At 42.1% G+C, this 18,364-nt stretch overlaps 1 protein-coding gene across 1 annotated transcript; it reads left to right on the top strand.

Moving 5' to 3' along the window:
* Positions 1-5,524: 5,524 nt before the first annotated feature.
* On the top strand, positions 5,525-17,712 carry PNLIP (pancreatic lipase). Its single transcript, XM_037064185.1, has 11 exons — positions 5,525-5,570; positions 6,690-6,844; positions 7,621-7,743; positions 9,645-9,779; positions 10,679-10,790; positions 11,990-12,109; positions 12,226-12,345; positions 12,909-13,027; positions 15,671-15,803; positions 16,861-16,969; positions 17,541-17,712. The coding sequence occupies exons 1-11, from the start codon at positions 5,525-5,527 to the stop codon at positions 17,710-17,712; spliced, it is 1,344 nt and encodes a 447-aa protein (XP_036920080.1).
* The last annotated feature ends 652 nt before the right edge of the window (positions 17,713-18,364 follow it).

Genomic DNA, 18,364 nt, shown 5'->3' with positions numbered 1-18,364 from the left:
TTTTTTCTTTGTGTGGCTTTGTGTATATGTATGTGTGTGTGTATATATATATATACACACACACATACTATTAATATATATGTAATATATATTATATATATATATATATATATATATATATATATATATCTGCCGGGCAGTCCTGATTTGGAAAGGAGGAGAAGGAGGCTGGGGTTTTAAGAAGGACATGGCCAGTCTGCAGTTTAAACCCAACTGTCCAGTAGTGCGTAGAGGACAGACAAGAGAGGGGCAGTCTACCAGCAAGAAAAGCAATCAGGAAAATACTGTGGTGGCCTAGGAAAGAAATAATTATTATATTCAACATCATAAAATAGCACTTTTCTGTGATAAAATTGCCATTTTCTGCATTAGTAGTAAGGAAGCTAAATACAAATAAAATAGTTTGCCCTAAAATACGCGTGACTTTGGAAGAGCAGATATCTGGTCTTACACATGTGTCACACTCATGTACACATACACACACATATTGAGACCTCCTGCTACGCCCCCTCTGACTGTGTTTGTAGTTCAGCTCTAGACAAACACCGCCCAGGAGAATGTGACCTTCTGTGGATCCACAGTCATCTGGGGCCAGTGGAAAGAATCTGGCCAACAGATTGAGCCCTGCTCCTTACCAACCCTGTGTCCTTGGGCAGGAAGCTTCAACTCTCTGAGTCTTTCTGTCTTCCTAAGAAAAACCACTAAAACTTTCTCAGGTTCTGTGGAAGATTAAATGCAAAAAGTTGGAAAGTATATGAAACTAAAGGATGAGTCGTATCAAAGTTTTGGTATGTTCGTTATTCCGTTCCACAAAGCACAGCATCTTCATGCAGCGTGGAGGAGGGTTGACTACAGTCTCGTGCCCTGAGCTGGGGTGAACGGAACCCCCTCACGTTTGCCAGCACTGTTGCTCTGGAGGGGGTGCAGCCACAGGAACTCCGAATCATCGCAGCCTCCTGCTGCTCAGGGAAGTGGGGCTTCCCAGGGGCGAGCAGGTTCCCCCTCCCACTGCTGGCCCTGGCAGTAGACTGCACTGGATAAGGGCGGGGGTCTGGGAAGCTTAAGTAAATAGGGCCTCGTGTGGGTCACACGCTGGTTCATCTGGCCGCACAGGTGTCCCAGAGCCTTTCTTTCCCTTGCCTGGAGTTTGATATCACAAGGTTACCAGAATTAGAACCTAGCCTTACATCAACATTTACCTCCTTTGCAAACAAAGCTATTTGGATTAGTAACTTCCAAGTCTGGGATTTTTATTTTTAGATGTCCAAGGTTTCAGAGTCAACCCACTTTCCAGGTCATGAAGTACCTGGTCAAGGACTGCCTTGGCTCTTACCGTGGGGTTGTGTAGGCAGCCCTTTACCGTGAGGTTGTGGAAGGCTCTGTCACCTTCTACAGGGCCCACCTTCCAGCCTGAGGTACTACGATGCGAGGAGAAACAAAGGCTGATGGGGAGTGGAGTTTTGGTGGGAGCTGCCATCCACCTCCCTGTGGTGTTTTGGAGTTTCTTATGTATCCAGCAGGTTGAACTGCTCTAATTACACATACATCGCAGCTGGGGGCCCAGGCAATATAGAGTAAATGTCCACTAAACCCTGAGGTATCCTATGGCCTCAGATTTCTTGTGAAACAGTGGTCACTATCAGGACTGAACTGGAAAATGCCCATTTAAAATTAATACTCTACTACAAAAGGACAATGAAGAATTGAGCAGTTAATTTTTGTAATTCTGGAAGTGGCAGGAAAGGGAGTTTTTGAAGCCAAGAATTAGAAAAAAATCTGTCAAAGCATCAGTGTTATCTATAAGTTCCATCCGTATCTCCTGGTAATATTTATGAGCAGGATTCAATGTGTGGTTCTGAACTCTTCTTGCAAGTAGGAGAAATTGTCTTCTTACAATAATCTTTAATGGTTAAGGCAATGCTAGTTGCTATAACCCTGAAATACCAGTGGCTTAAAACAATGGGGATTCAATTTCTTGCTCATTAAAAATTCAAAATGGGTCTTCGCAGTCGATGGCTGGCTTTTCTCAAGCAGAGAATACAAGGCTCCCTCCATCTTGTGACTCTGCTGGCCTCAACATACAGCCTTCAAGCTCAGCATACTTGCCTGAATCAAGCTGTGGAAGACAAGGCATGTGAGGACCATGTGTGAGTTTCTATGGCAGAACGAGGGCTGGTGCAACATCTAGACACTCACAGCTCATTGGCTGGAAATTGATCATGTGGTACATCTCTGGGCAAGGGAGATTGACTAATAGTGTCTAGTTCTGTTCCATGTAAGAAGAGACCACCAATCCCTGCCACGCACTCTATAAACAGCCCTAGATAGCTCATTAGTGGTCTGAAGGAGACAACAGGGTTGAGAAAATTGTACCACCCAGCTAGAGGGTTCAGCAAGATTGAATTTCAAATATCATTCACCCAGAGCTCACCTCATAGGTTGCAGAGGATGTATAATTCCCTTCTTTGCTTTCATAACAGTTTGGGAAAATGAATCTTCCCAAAACCTCCTAAATTTTGAACCTATTTTGATTTATAAAAACAATTCTCCGTGTACTCTAGTTTCTGTCTCAGAATTTGGTGACTTTTGGTCCTAATCCTACAGCCTCTATTGAACAAAGGTTACCTGAATTATAGGTTAAATATTAAGCTTTCTAAAATGTGAACTCAGAAATTTTGTGTGAATTATTTGGCAATTCACAAAAAAACATATTTTACTTCATAGTAAACCCCAAAGTAAACATGAGTTCACTTTTTTTTGGGGGGGGTGTTTGTTTGCTTGCTTGTTTTGAGTAAAAAGAGCTTCAGAAAATCACAGCCCTTTACCATGAGGCTGTGTAGGCGACTTTCACTATAGCAATTATGCAATAGAAGTTGCTTTTTATTTTCATTCCTTTGCTGCTTTGTTCATTCACTCAACAGGGATAGGTTAAAGGTCTTATATGTACCATCCATGGAATTCTTTCTTGTGCCCTCTATCCTGATTTTAATGTTTCCCTTGCCCAACCTTCTTCAACTTTCCTTATATACAAACAATTTTATCGCTTTTTTCTGCAGCCATAAACTTTGCCAGAGAACTGAATTATTTGACCTACAATTGTGGCAACTTCAAGTGACTTAGTCTGCATGTGTGAAGCTGTCAGGCTAAATGGCAACAACCTCTTAAAAATTAGGCTGTGCCATTGCCATCCTTTAAAATGTATTTTAAGCCATCTGTCACCAACTGAAAATATCCCAGTTCTTTTCTACCAAATACTTCTCCTTCAGATTATGTTTCCCAAACCATTTCTTTCAAGTTGAATTTTATTTTTTCTCTCCTATTCATAATTTCGTTTGATGGCAGGGATCACTGGTTTCACCATTATGTTCTTAGAAGTAACTTCAATTCCTTTTGTCAGTTCATTTGTGCTTTTCTCCATGTTATTACTGAGAAATAAACTAGTTCTATGGGCTATTAAAATAAAATACTGAGTGCTTTCCTGAAAGGAATGAACTCTCTTGAAGAATTGCCTCTATTTCACTGTCTTTGAGGGTAAGGCAAGATTATAAAAACTGCCTAAGCTGGTAAGCTTTTAGTATTTGTTTTTTGAGAATGTTGCTATCATGTCACCTGGGCAGCTCAGTTGGTTAGAACATCAACACACACACCAGGGTTGTGGGTTTGATCCCTGGTCAGAGCACATACAATACTTAACCAATGATCGCATTAATAAGTGGAACAACAAATCAGCATTTTCTTTCTTTCTTTCTGTCTTTCTTTCTTTTGTTGTTCAAGTACAGTTTTCTGTCTTTTACTCCCATCCCAGCCCACCCCCCAGTGCTCCCCACCTCCCTCCCGTTTCCACACCGCTTAGTTTTTCTCCATGTGTCCTTTATACTTGTTCCTATAAACCCTTCTTCCCCTTTTCCCCTGAAATTCCCTCCCCTCTCCCCACTAGTCCCTGTCAGCCTGTTCTCTATTTCAGAGTTTTTAGTTATATTTTGCTTGCTTGTTTGTTTTGTTGTTTAGGTTCCTGTTAAAGGTGAGATTGTATGGTATTTGTCTCTCACTGCCTGGCTTATTTCACTTAGCATAATGCTTTCCAGTTCTATCCATGTTGTTGCAAAGGGTAGGAGCTCCTCCTTTCTTTCTGCTGCATAGAATTCCATTGCATAAATGTACCATAGTTTTTGGATCCATTCATTTCCTGATGGGTACCTAGGTTGCTTCCAACTCTTGGCTATTGTAAATTGTGCTGCTATGAACATTGGAGTGCATAGATTCTTTTGGATTGGTGTTTCGGGGTTTTTAGGATATACTCCTAGCAGTGGAATTGCTGGGTCAAAAGGCACATTCATATTTAGTTTTCTGAGAAAATTCCATACTGTTATCCATAGTGGTTGTACCAGTCTGCAGTCCCACCAGCAGTGCATTAGGGTTCCCTTTTCCCCACCACCCTCTCCAACAACTGTTGTTTGTTGCTTTGTTTATGACAGCCATTCTGACCAGTGTAAAGTGGTATCTCATTGTGGTTTTAAAGGCAGCAAGGAAGAAACAGGAAGTAACATACCAGGGAGCCCCAGTAAAGTTAGCTGCTGACTTCTCAATGGAAACGCTCCAAGCAAGAAGAGAATGGCAAGAAATATTCCAAGTAATGAGAACCAGAGGCCTGCAACCAGGGCTACTTTACCCAGTAAGGCTCTCAATCAAGATAGAAGGCCAAATAAAGAGCTTCCAAGACAAAAGAAGTCTAAAAATACTCCTCCACCAAACTAGCTCTGCAAGAGATGCTAGAAGGACTGCTCTAAGAAAAGGAAGGAAAAGAGAGAGACAGAGAGGAACACAGGTACAAAAATGGCAATGAATAGTACCTATCAATAATCACCTTAAACGTAAATGGATTAAATGCTCCAATCAAAAGGCATAGACTAGCTAATTGGATAAGTATTTTCTCTCTCTCTCTGTCTCTTTCTCTCTTTCTCCCTCTCTCTCCCTCTAAAGTCAGTACATACAAATTTTTTAAAGGAATGTTGCTATCACATCTGTGAAGACAATTTCGTTGACGCATACCCACAGGCCTGCACAGAGAGCTGTAGGAGAATTTAAAAGGGGGCAGACTGGAACCTTTGCTGCCGTGAAATCCTGGGGGTTCCAAGCCCTGTGCAATCAGACTGGAAGAGAATTGTTCGTATCTACCCTTTTGTCGACTGCCCACAAGTCCTGTGGAAAACTTTACCTAGTTTATCATTTTTGGTTTATTTATGATTAAAATTATAAACATATCATTGGCACCTCCTTTCAATTCACGGCACTTTCCCATGGAACAGCTCAGAAAGATAAGGCTTGCCTATAAAACAGACCTTCAGGTTCCAGCGGGTGTGAACGGGACCTGCTGGAACTGCCACGGTGAGTCCGGAACGTGAGACCCAAGCCTAATTTATTAGTATTTACCTATTTCCCCCCAGCAGTCTAGCCGAACTTGCATTATGCCAATCTTTTAAAAATTAATGTAGCCAGCTTCACTCATATTTTTTACTTTGTTTAGATGCTTCAGATCTGCGCACTTGCTCTGCTGCTGGGAACAGTAGCCGGTAAGTAAGCATGTTTTCATGGTGCTCAGTAGCTTCGGGAATAGCTGTGACGGCTGAGTTCACAGCCCAGGGAGGGCAAGGAGCAGAGCAAGAAACGTGCATAAGTGAGGGAATGACCCTCAGAATGAGGTGGCCAGATAAAAGCTAAGATGCCCCATGAAATTTGGATTTCAGATAAACAGCATGATCATTTTCTCTTAAAAAATATTCATTATGTATCTAATACTCTAACTTGTATTTTTATTTGCTAAATTTAGCAACCCCAGCTTGGCCCCATGTGAGGTTTGAGCCCTGGTTCCACCAGTCACAGATAGGTTACCCTGAGCAAAACATTTAACCTCTCCGTACTTCACTACTGTCGTCTGTGAAATGGGCATATATGACCACCCCTCTCATAGGACCATTGTGGGACTTGGGTAACCTGACTCACATCAATCACCCTGCCCAGCCCCTGGCACATCATAAGATTTCGAGGATGCAGCTCCCGCAACAGCCACTACTCCTACTGTTCATCTAGACTTTGTCCTCCTCAACATCCCTCCCTTCGTGTGGTTCTTTTATGGGGAATATGTAAGCCTCAAGTTGAGTCAGACCATGGATTATCTGTTTGAGTATTTGTGAGCAGCTTCTTCATCATGGACACCAGATGCCCCTTTAACAGAGGTCAGACAGAGCCTTACACACACAGTCATTTGGAGATATAAAGCTTCAGCCTTTGCATGACATGAGCTCCCCACCCAAAGCCCAAAGCCAGAAGATGACTATATGGAGTTGAGGGCCTCGCCTCCCCTATGAAGGCCTGGGGACACAAGATTTCTTCTTTCTTGAGTACCAGTGGCCCAAGAAAGACATCTGAGTTGAGAGGCTCAGTGGGACCCCACACAGGATGAGGGGAGTGAGGTGGACCTACGTGGTCGCACTGGGAAGCGGCAGTCTGTCTTAAGCTAGGACATTGTCTATCGATGCTGTTCTGTGAATGTGTAGAAAGGAAGAAGTGTCGGGGTGAGGAGGAAGAAATATGCCACAAAATATAATTTAACTCACATTTTGCCAGAGATACCATGAAAAAAGAGCCTTCTGGTTAAACTAATATTCCTAAAACTTTTGTGGTGATTGCAGGAAAGGAAATCTGCTTTGAGAGACTTGGCTGCTTCAGTGATGATGCCCCGTGGGCAGGAATTCTGCAGAGACCTCTCGAAATCTTGCCCTGGAGCCCCGAAAAGGTCAACACCCGCTTCCTCCTGTACACCAATGAGAACCCAAACACCTTTCAAGTAAGAGCACACATTGTTTTCAGAACTCAGTTCCATCTGTTTTATGTGATAAGGATACTGAATTTTTGGTCTTCTGAAGGCAATAGGTCAGTGACATTTACATCTTTGTAGACTTTTAGGGCTATGAGCTTAAATATTATTTTATGTAACTTTACTCTAAGGGGTTCCTTGTCTGGATATTGTTCGTATCTCACCTCTATGGTACCATTTAATAAATCAGCCCTGGCTGGTGTAGCTCAGTGGATTGAGCGCGGGCCTGTGAAGCAAAGGGTTGCCGGTTCAATTCCCAGTCAGGGCACATGCCTGGGTTGCAGGCCAGGTCCCCAGTAGGGGATACGTGAGAGGCAACTACACATTGATGTTTCTCTCCCACTTTCTCCTTCCCCTCCCCTCTCAATGAAAATAAATAAAATATTTAAAAATAAAAAATAAATCATTTAGATATGGATATATGTATACATACATATAATCTCTCAATATTTTATATAATATTTCCACATGTTTTGTGTATATAAAATACACACACACATAAACCCTCCCCCACTGGGTGTAGATGAGACCCCCACCACCAATGTCATAGCAGACATTATCCCAAGGTGAACAACTGCAAAAATGTGGCATCTGGAGAGAAGTGACTTGAGGATGGTTGCCAATAGCTTGGCTGAAATGGGAGAACCCTTCCTCACCAGGCCGGGCTGTCTTCTCCTACCACCCTCTCTGCAAACAACTGGAATCTCCAAGAAACCTGATGTCAAGCACTTTTCTCCCCCACATAGGAAATTACCGCAGATCCATCAACTATCGAGGCCTCCAATTTCAGAATAGATAGAAAAACCCGCTTCATTATTCATGGATTCATGAGCGAGGGAGACGGAGGCTGGCTGTCCGATATATGCAAGGTGAGACGTGGTCCTCTCTTGGGGGAAGACTGTTTCTGGAATGATCCTGAACCAAGGGGAAGGCACAGACCCCAGCCAATCAGGACAGACGCTGGCCAGGGTGACCATGGAGGATCTGCCAATCCTGCTGGGTGGGACTCCCAGGGTTGGTCCAGGAGGTGGCGGGGGTGGAGAGGGCCTGGCACTTTCAGGAGAGCAAAGTTGGCAGGCATTTGGTGGCTTTGGGTAATAGTTATTCAATAAAGAATACAGAGATGTTTCAGAATTTAGCAACACACGTTGCTGTACTGATAAACATGAGTTGCATTTTCAAGAACTTCAAATTTTTTTCAGTAGGCTTTCATGTCTATATGAAGAGTTAATATAATTCGTTTTGCCCAAAAGAGTGATTTTCCTTTGATTTTCACTTGCTACTCAGCAATCTCCTAAGGTAACGACAGCTAGGAAATCTGTGTAGGTTTTCACTTCCGCTTCTGACTGTTTCCACAGTGGTGGTGATGCTATTTTCTTTACATTTGCCTTTGGCTATGTGGCCTGTGATAATGAAGAATTTGAAAAAAACAGAAAAATCAAATAGAACAAAATTGGCTAATAACTGCCAGGTAACTCACTGCTCAAGGAACATGATCATTGATTCACTTATTCATCCAGCTTCTGCGGCCGGCCATTTCCTCACAGGTCTCAAGAGAAACGACACAGAGGATGTTCTCACACTGTGTAGTTTCAGACCTGTCTATGACTCAAGGCAAAGGCTGGCTGGAGGCAACTCCAGGGAGATTCTGCTGACCCTGCAGACAGCCAAAATGTGCGGGCCAATTCGCTTCCCAAGATTAGAAATAATCAGTAAAACTATAACTTTTTTTCTAAAGTAATTTAAAGTTGATGATTGTTCGGGAGGGGGCAGTAATCAATTACTCTACAAAGGTAAAGAAAAAAATGAGTGATTCTCATCACAGTAGGAATGTAGATACGTGTGCACAATTTATTTCTGACGTCTCGGAAGCAGATATGTTTTTCTTGCATCTGATTTGGCTTTGATCACAATGTTGCACTCCAGTGGAGAAAAGTGAATTAAACTCCAAGGTTAAAAGTCCTAGATTCTAGTCTGACCCACCGTAGTAGCAAATTGTTTCCCCTTTTTGAACTTTTCTATCAGTAAAATGAAAGAGTCAGCGATGTTTTTTTAAGACTGCCTCATTCTTCTCGGAAAAATAGTGAGAATATGTATCAACACGCACTCATACAAAATTCCTGTCAGATCTAATATTCAGGAAACCATCCTGAATCCCTATCCAACAAAGGTTCCAGTAGCTACCTAATGGGTGGTGCCTTTATGTTAAATAGCTCTTCAGTAATGTACAATAAAACTTTGGTAAGTTTTCCCATTATGGAAAAGGTTACTCATTTACCTTCAATATACTTATTCTAGGCGTTCCCAACATAGTCTCTTATTCTGACATTTATTATTCATTCAATAAATATTTATGGAGCACCTACTATGTGCCAGGAACTGTTCACACCACTGAGGATACAACAGTGAACAAGACAGGCAACGTCCTGGAGTGTATTCTAGTAGAGGACGACGTTATGACATAATAAAGCTCTAGTGAGACAACCCACTGCACCACATTTTATATGTTTTTTCCATGAAACAGGTGTCTATGTAACCGTTGCATAGAAATCCCAAGAACGCAGTTCCCATTATGGCCAAAAATCCAGTTTGGCGTCACTTTAAACTTTAAAAGGGAATCCATGTTCATAAATAGACTAGAAGTTTGTTTATTTTTTTAGGGTCAAAAGCAAGCATGATATTGTAAATGCCAGTCTTCCAGTGTAGTCATTGGAAATGAATAAGGATTAATTCTGAATCATTTACCTCTTGGCTGCGTTTCTCCTGCCAGAACATGTTCCAGGTGGAAAGTGTAAACTGCATTTGCGTGGATTGGAGCAGTGGCTCCCACGCGGAATATATGCAGGCCTCACAGAACATCCGCATTGTGGGGGCAGAAGTGGCTTACTTTGTCGAAGTCCTTCAGGTAACTTGTATATGTAAAATCCCATGCATGCTGCTCCCTGGATTTTCTTCCAAAGACAACAGCAACAACAAAAATACTGTGATTTGATTCCCCCTTTGTTGGAAAAAAAATTCCAAAAAGAAATCTAGATTTGGGCTTTAACAATGAAGACCAATAGACTAGTTTTTCTTAAACATGGTATTATTCAAACAACCAGGTAGATTATCTTTACTGAATTCTCCCAGTATTTCTTTTAATTTTGCCCGTTATTAAACCAAGTTGACATGATAATGTCAACCTTAAGGTTAAACTAACTTTTTGATTTTGATTTTTTAATTTTTTAAAGATGATACTTATTTATTTTTAGAGGGAGGGGAAGGGAGGGAGAAAAAGAAGGAGAGAAACATCAATCGGTTGCTTCCTGTACCCGCCCCAACCTGGGACCAGGCCTGCAACCCAGGCATGTGCCCTGACTGGGAATCGAACCAGCAACCTTTCGCTTTGTGAGATGATTCCCAACCAACTGAGCCACACCAGTCAGGGTTGTTTTTAGTTTTTTAAGAGAAGCACAATGATAACAAGTTAACCTGATCTATCAACTAAAAACAAACAAAATACTAAACTTCATAGTGCCTAAATAATTGCTTTCAAAATTATTTTCTAATCCAAATACTAGGTAACAATTCTTCATATCCATCAAAGGGTCTCTCTACATAATAAATTAACAAAATAAAGCCCTATTTCTGCCAGTTTAAATCTTAAACCATCATTGTTTTCTCTTATAACTGAAAAAAAAGTTGGAAAATTCCTTTGAGGGGAGGAGTATGTCTTCCTAAAACTCAAGTGTTCAGAGGTGCCCCCCTCCGTGCCCATCGTTGCCGTGTGTGAAACCATTGTGAAGAAGTCTTTCTTCCCAACAGACGGCCTTACATTACTCGCCCTCCAAAGTCCACGTCATTGGCCACAGCCTGGGTGCTCATGCTGCTGGGGAGGCGGGAAGGAGGACCAATGGGACCATTGGACGGATCACAGGTTGGTCAAAATGGTAAAAGCTACAAAATTAGACCACGTGTAGTGTCTGAAAGGACGGGAATTTGGGGCAGCCTGCTTTTCACCCTTGGAGACCCAGGTTTTCACCTTTTCTGAACTGGGCCCCACGATGAGAAATCAATGTGGGCTGAGGCCACATGAATGTCTTCCTGACACCAGTCTTGGGCCCACAGAGCTCTGCTGAGTGTATGAATATTGCATGGAACTAAGAGGGGAATTGAAAACATCTAGAGGTCTTATTCACATCTATTTTCCCTTTTTCAAGCATTCACACAGGACAAGTTCCATGAATAAGAGAAACAGCACAAATAATCGAGTAAATAAGAAATAGAATTAAACCAAAAAAGCCCCACAATGGTTGATTATTTCTATTCTGCTTCAAAAGCAATTGAGAATTAGCCCCATTTTCATCAACCACAACCCAGAAGAGTGGAGTAGAGGGCAGACAGGTGGTCAGGTGGCCTTGGGCTGCCAGTTCTGCATGATGGAGTAGATAAAATGTATTATTTTACAAATCTCAGACTACTTACATTTGGCCAACGCTGGCTGCTTGGTTCCTAAAATATCCCTGTGCGTTTATAAGAAAGACGTTGCTACCCTCCATCCTAGAGGTAGCTCAGAAAACAACCGCTTTCCTCTTCTGTCCTCCAGCTCTAATTTTCTTTTTAATACTTTTAACACTTCCCAACTTGAATAAGTTGGTTACATTTGGATTGGTGGAGGCATCTGGAATGTCTAGCATTAATTTGCCGGAGAGAGCATTCTTTCCCACAGTCTGTAAATGTGTATGAGCGCCAGGACAGCCAGGCGCTATTCGAAGCCGCTCAAGCCAAGGTCCTTGCTCTCGAGGGAAGTTAGAGTATAGCGAGCACTCTTTTAGCCTGAACATCTTTTAAAAGGGCCGTGTGTCCCAGAATCTGACTCTCTCCCTGCAACTGCTGCCCGTGTTTGGGATTGTCCCAGTGATGTAAGTATCCATAAGTCAAGCAGAATTCCATGAATGGAGGATAAGTCCCTTTAATGCAAATCGGGAATTGGGTGCAGATTTCCCTTCAGAAGGTGGTAAGATTGGGAAGAACCAGCTCAACTCTTTCCTGTCTAACTCGCGATGACTGTCATGAAGACAGGTGAATGTGCAGGCACACTGATAGACAGTGACACAATGCAACTTGTCACTCTAGGGTTGGACCCAGCTGAACCTTGCTTTGAGGGGACACCCGAATTAGTCCGACTGGATGCCAGCGATGCCCAGTTTGTGGATGTAATTCACACAGACATTGCCCCCCTGATCCCCAACATGGGTGAGTTTCTCAATTCATTCTCCTGGAATATGCTGTGAGTCTATTCATTCAAGTATTTTAGAGGCTTCTTAGTCTATGCATTAATGGCATCATTCCCATATTTTAAAATTCTTCAGGGTTTGGAACGAGCCAGATTTCAGGACACCTGGATTTCTTTCCAAATGGAGGAATACACATGCCCGGGTGCAAGAGGAACACTTTCTCTCGGCTCATGAGCGTAGACGGGATCTGGGAAGGTGAAACCATCATGTGCATAGATTTTTCTTGGGGGAAAGTTTGTGTGTTGTTTTGCAAAACTTTGAATATTTTGGTATTGTGCAGGTCTCACATTTTCTATAACAAAGCGCTTTTTAATTGTGTCCCCAAGCTCTGGGCTTTTCACTGGGGGAGGCAGGCATGAAGAGACTGTAAGAAAGAAAGTGTATCTGCAGTGCAATGATCGAATTCAGGGAATGCATTACTGAGGGGATAGTTGCATCTGGATGAACCAATCTTTTCCTTCTGGGGTTATTCGGACCTTTTTTTGAAGTTCCATTTCAAAAAAGAGCTCTTTTTATATTTCAAAAGAAATGCTCTTTTCCATTAGCTGTGGTATCACTCTTGCCATCTCAAACAGTAATTAACTTGTAATTTCATCAGGAGTGATACATACAGCTCATAAATGATTTTGTCCTTTGACCTTCATGAGTTCACGCTAAATAGAGAAATCCGTTCACCAACTGAACTTTAACCTGATCATGACATGAACGTGGAAAACTCAAAATCTCTGGCTGACGGGGAATCTTGCCTGTTTTCAAAGGCGTTTCTCACTTTGTCGCCTGCAACCACCTGAGAAGCTACGAGTATTACAACCATAGCATCCTCCACCCCGAAGGCTTTGCTGGATTCCCCTGTGCCTCGTACAATGCCTTCAGCGAGGTAAGGAGACTCCACCTGGCCCCTGCGGAATTTGGTGACCATAGTCTCTCATGGCTCGGGGGGGGGGGGGGGNCCATAGTCTCTCATGGCTCCGGGGGGGGGGGGGGTCACTGCCCATGCCTCGCAAGCAGTGGATGGGGCTCTATGACTCCCACGTCTGAACACTTTTGGTCATACAGATTTATTTTAATAGTGATAAGATAATGGACAATTTCCAAGAAATGGGCTTGTCTCCTGAAATGTCTCATATCTGTCTTGTTCTCTTGCTTCTGTGTGTATCAGGTAAAAGTCCCATCTTGTTTGGGAAACAATTCTAAGTGAAAAAATAATCTATGGAAATCTGAGCTGTGCTCAGATAGGACACTAATGTATGTGGAACCCTTGTCTTAAATGCTGACCTTAAAAAACTATATACTAAGGGGCACGTGGTTATTTCTCTGTGATCTCATACTTGCCAAGATTTTTTTCCTGAGTTTTTCATCTTGCTTGGTATTTTCTAGAGAGCTAAGTAAAGATTTTTATTTTATTTTTTAAATATTTTATTTATATATGCCCTGGCTGGTGTAGCTCAGTGGATTGAGCGGGCGCCTGTGAATCAGAGGATCACTGTTCGATTCCCAGTCAGGGCACATGCCTGGGTTGCAGGCCAGTTCCCTGCAGGCCAACTCCTAGCAGGGGCTGCACGAAAGGCAACCATACATTGATGTTTCTCTCCCTCTCTCCTTCCCTTCCCCTGTAAAGATAAATAAATAAAATCTTTAAAAATAATAATAATAAAAAAAGATTTTATTTATTTATTTTAAATAAATTAGAGAGATGGGGAAGGGAGTGAGAAAGAAAGGGGGTGAAACATCAGCGTGTGGTTGCCTCTACCACATCCCATACTGGGGATATGGCCTGAAACCCAGGCCTGTGCCCTGACTGGGGATCAAACCAGTGATGCTTTGGTTCGCTCAATCCACTGAGGCCTGCGCTCAATCCACTGAGCTACACCAGCCACACCAGCCAGGGCTAGGTAAAGATTTTTAAATGTGATCTTGAATATGACATATCTGTTTCCTGTTTACTTTTAATTGCTTTTCCTTAAAGCGTGTTTTTTTTTTAATGAAAATGTGTACTCTGTGTCATTTAATGAGTAAAATTTCAAGTAACATGCCAGGTGAAGTCATAATTACTGAGGACATACACCTTAGTGATAAAAACAGAATATGAATCTGGGTTTTACCGTTAAAATGCTCAATGATTTGGGGCAAAATACTTAACTTCCCTAAAGCAATTTCTTCATTTCCAAAGGCAAATAATAATGGTAGACTTCATAGATTTGGCAGGAGGATTTAATGAGAGGACATGTTAATTGCTTAGCCCAGAACCTAAAATATAGTAATTAGCATTCAATAGCTGTGAGCTACTATGTGTGTGTTTGGGGAAGGTGCTTTGTATATTTTATTCCCAGTATACAGCTTGCATATATAACCAGAATACCCCCTTTCTTTGGTCTAACTTTATTTTTCTCTTTTCCCCATAGCCCTTCCTATTCTCTAGGTAATGGGGAAAACAAACAGAGAAGCTTCAGGTTTCATTCAGTTCAAACTTAATCTGACTCAATAATACAAACAGTCCTTTTAGGAGATGCTCAGGCACTTTTATAAGAAAAATTCTCCATCTGGCAGATTTCTCAGCCTCCTTTCCAGGCTGGCATTGGACCAGGAGATCACAGTGGTGGTTGGCATGTATCCGGCAGAGGGAGAACGTGGGGGCTACCTTACTGATGGGCCATGGCAAATGTCTGCTGCTGAGTTCCTGCTCAGGCGATGCCCTCAGAGAGCTGTGGCCATCCTTCCAGGCTGGCTCTGTCTCTCTTTAGCTTCTGTTCCATGCAGACCTGCTTCTCAGCCCAGCCCCCATCTGGTTCATCCATCCAGGTGGCACAGCCTCGGCCCTTCACTAGTGGGCGTGGCTAGGTTTGTCCTTCCCACTCTGTTCCTCCTTTTCCCTCTCTTCTCCCCACACTTCCTTGGCCCACGGGTCCTGCATGATATCCATCTTTTCTAGACCCAACCTCAGGGCTAAACCTTAGCAACCAGCTAGGACATTTTCTCTCCACACTGAGAGAATTCTGAGATCTGAAATTTTTAGACTTTGATACACTCAGTGGGAGCTAAAGAAATTGAGAAAAACCTGACTTTTGAGCCTGTCATCCTCCTCCTGGGTCCTGTTCCACGATCAACAGCTGATCATCACTTGCTGCTCTGTGTCTTGCACTTTCTGAAATAAATTCTAAACACCTGCAGGCAGATAGATGTGTAGGGGAAACTGGGGTAAAAGAGGAAAGTTTCAAATATGTGTGTGTGTGTGTATATATATATATTTATATAAATACTCTTTGTGTGATTTTTATAACATTTTTGTTAGTATTGTGTTATTTAACAGTGAATAATTGTTCCCTGATAATTCACCATTGATTCATCGGTGTAAAATAATGAGATGCATTTTTAACCTTTGCGGAGACACTGTTACGCCCTCTTTTATCATCCAGACAGCATTGGCGTCAGAATATCCGAGTTGTAACAACAGGTGAAAAAAGAGATGATGCGCTTTTATAAGAAGCAGCGTCATCACTCGTCACCTGTTTGTCTGCCCTAGAACACGTGCTACCCCTGTCCCAGTGGAGGCTGCCCGCAGATGGGTCACTATGCTGACAGATTTCCTGGGAAAACAAGGGAAGTGGGACAGACGTTCTACCTGAACACTGGGGCAACCGTCGGCGATTTTTCCCGTAAGTCTCTATTTGATTGGCTTTTAATTCTGCATGCTAAGAATTTTATCATGCCCAGGAAAAATGTGTGAAATTCCTCTTCTGTACAAAACCTTTTTAAACACCCCACCCCAATGTGGAAAAATACCCAGATGCTGTGCTCAGCTAATTTGGATGTTATGCAGGGTGTAGGGACTGAATTATAAATAAAACAAAAATAAGCCTCTTCCTATTTGATTCTCATGCTGAATTCAGGAGGCTTCTTCTACTCCAGCTTCTTCATATTGGGTCAAAAGTTCCAGTGAGCAAAATTCTGGAGTTTCATGCAAACAGAAAAGTCACCCAGGAGAGAGATGGCGGAGGATGTGGGAATGGAAAGGAGTTGACAGATTCAAGGGCTATTTCAGATTGCAGACTGTGGGTGCTGTGGATGAGAGGGTGTGTGGATGGTGGATCACAGGACTGACTCCAGGTCTCTTTTCCAGCTAATAGAGGAAAGAAAGTGTTTGGGAGTCAATGAGTCAGTTGCATTGCAAAAACTAAAGTGAAATTGTATCCTTGCCCTCAATAACCCACACTAGCTCAATAGGGGAAAAAAACAAAAACAAAACCAAAACTGGTCATTTACTATTGACTAGTGCCATAGATTGGTTACCACAAATTGGTACATTCCCAAAGGCAATGGAAAGTTCAATGGTCACATTTTAAAATAAATGCAGACTATTTAGACAAAGACGAGCTTACTCTAAAATGTGATGATCTGTGAAAGTGAAGTGAATGGATCACAACGTCATAGTCTACTTTTTCTACTTACATTTTAACATAAAGTTCTTTTAACATTTAAGAATAAACTGTTGGGTTGAAAAATTGAGAGCCAAATAGATGACTTTTTCACTTGTCTTCCCCCAATGCCTGTCCTCTGAATATTGAGATAAAAGGAATGTCTATGACTATTAGAACTACCAACCCAGGTGATAAATTATTCAGAATTCAGCAGTAGTGGACTTCCAGGTAGCTTGCCTTCAGTATCTTCTCTGCAAACTGACGTTCTGCAAACCTTCCCCAACCCCTCACGCAGGTTGGAGGTACAGGGTGACTGTTACTCTGTCCGGAAAGAAGGTTAGAGGACACGTGCTAGTCTCTTTGTTTGGAGATCAAGGAAACTCTGAGCAGTATGAAGTTTTCCAGTGAGTAAAATATAACTCTAAGCCTCTTCCGTGTTGGAATAACCCACACATTCGATGTATGTTGTGGACATAAGAGTTTATTCCTTGCTATGTGAGCGTATGGTACCACCACCAATCATCAAAAGAACAGATTATTTGACCCTCGCACCTAATTACATTTCAGGAATTTGCTTCTAATTTTCTCTCTGCTACTTCCTGAGAAATCCCCGACGTTTACTTTGATGGGTGGCATCTGATTTGTAATCGATAAATAATTATTCTGTTCAAAACAACTGGGAAAAGATGATGTATATGACATCATCATTTATTAAATATAGGTAAGATGGGACTAAAACATGTTTGAAGTTTTATGAAAGCAAGGATGAGTTTAAAGCAATATGAGTTATGAATGGCCGGCAAACTACCACTGAGTTAGCATACATGTCTGCATTTATTTAATACATTACAATGACAAATGTACTATTAATCATTGACCTAGAGATGCATTGTAAGCTGGTTTTAGAAACATATGTATTTATATGTATATGTACATATGTTCATGCATGTTTTTATTAACTTTTTAATTCCCAAGCGGCGTTCTCCAACCAGAAAGTGTTCACTCCAGTGACATTGACTCAGATGTGGATGTTGGAGATTTGCAGAAGGTTAAATTTCTTTGGCATAACAGTCTCACCATCAGCCTAACTCGACCCGAAGTGGGAGCATCCCAGATCACAGTGGAGAGAAACGATGGAAAAACGTAAGTAATAAAACTCCAAAGAGATTTGACATGTTGAATCACCATTTATAGTTCCAGTCCCACTGAAAGTTGACTTTAGGTAAAATCTCCTCCAACGTTCTCCTACATCCCACCCACAGGTACTTCCTCATACTTTCTGTCTCTTTGGGAGAATGTGCAGAACTTTAGGAACACCTCTGTGATAGATCTGTAGATGAGTGCTACATTATCTAATACAAGTGGTGATAGAATGGCACTCTGGTTTCACGACCTCAGGCGCAAAGAATGATTTCACTTAGCAGCTGTGTCTTTTGCTGTGTGCATACTTCATATGTGTGCCTTCTCCCAATGTCCTGAGTTCACCAAATTGCCACTAAAATTATGAGGCAAACACCTTATCAAGAAGTTCAAATAGACTGTTCTAGATCGTTGGCTTTCTTAATGAAGACAAAGGTCAACCTCTGGTTCCAACCAAGACTGACGTGTGTATGAGCCAAAGACATTTACCATGGTGAACCACCATAAAAAGTCTGCTGCTGCTGGTGATAACTATAACAGAACTGATATGGGCCCGGTGTTCTGAATATAAAGCCAAATTCTGATGCGTGGTGCTATGCTTCTTTCATCATCATTCAGTTGTTCTGTCCTCAGAAAGGCCCAAGGAGGGGCTCTTGCTT

The sequence above is a fragment of the Sturnira hondurensis genome, unplaced genomic scaffold, assembly GCF_014824575.4.
Source record: "Sturnira hondurensis isolate 20B ecotype Veracruz unplaced genomic scaffold, ASM1482457v3 Scaffold0014854, whole genome shotgun sequence".
NCBI lineage: Eukaryota > Metazoa > Chordata > Mammalia > Chiroptera > Phyllostomidae > Sturnira > Sturnira hondurensis.
Note: the sequence above shows the minus strand (reverse complement) of the source record. Positions and strands in the feature narration are given on the sequence as shown.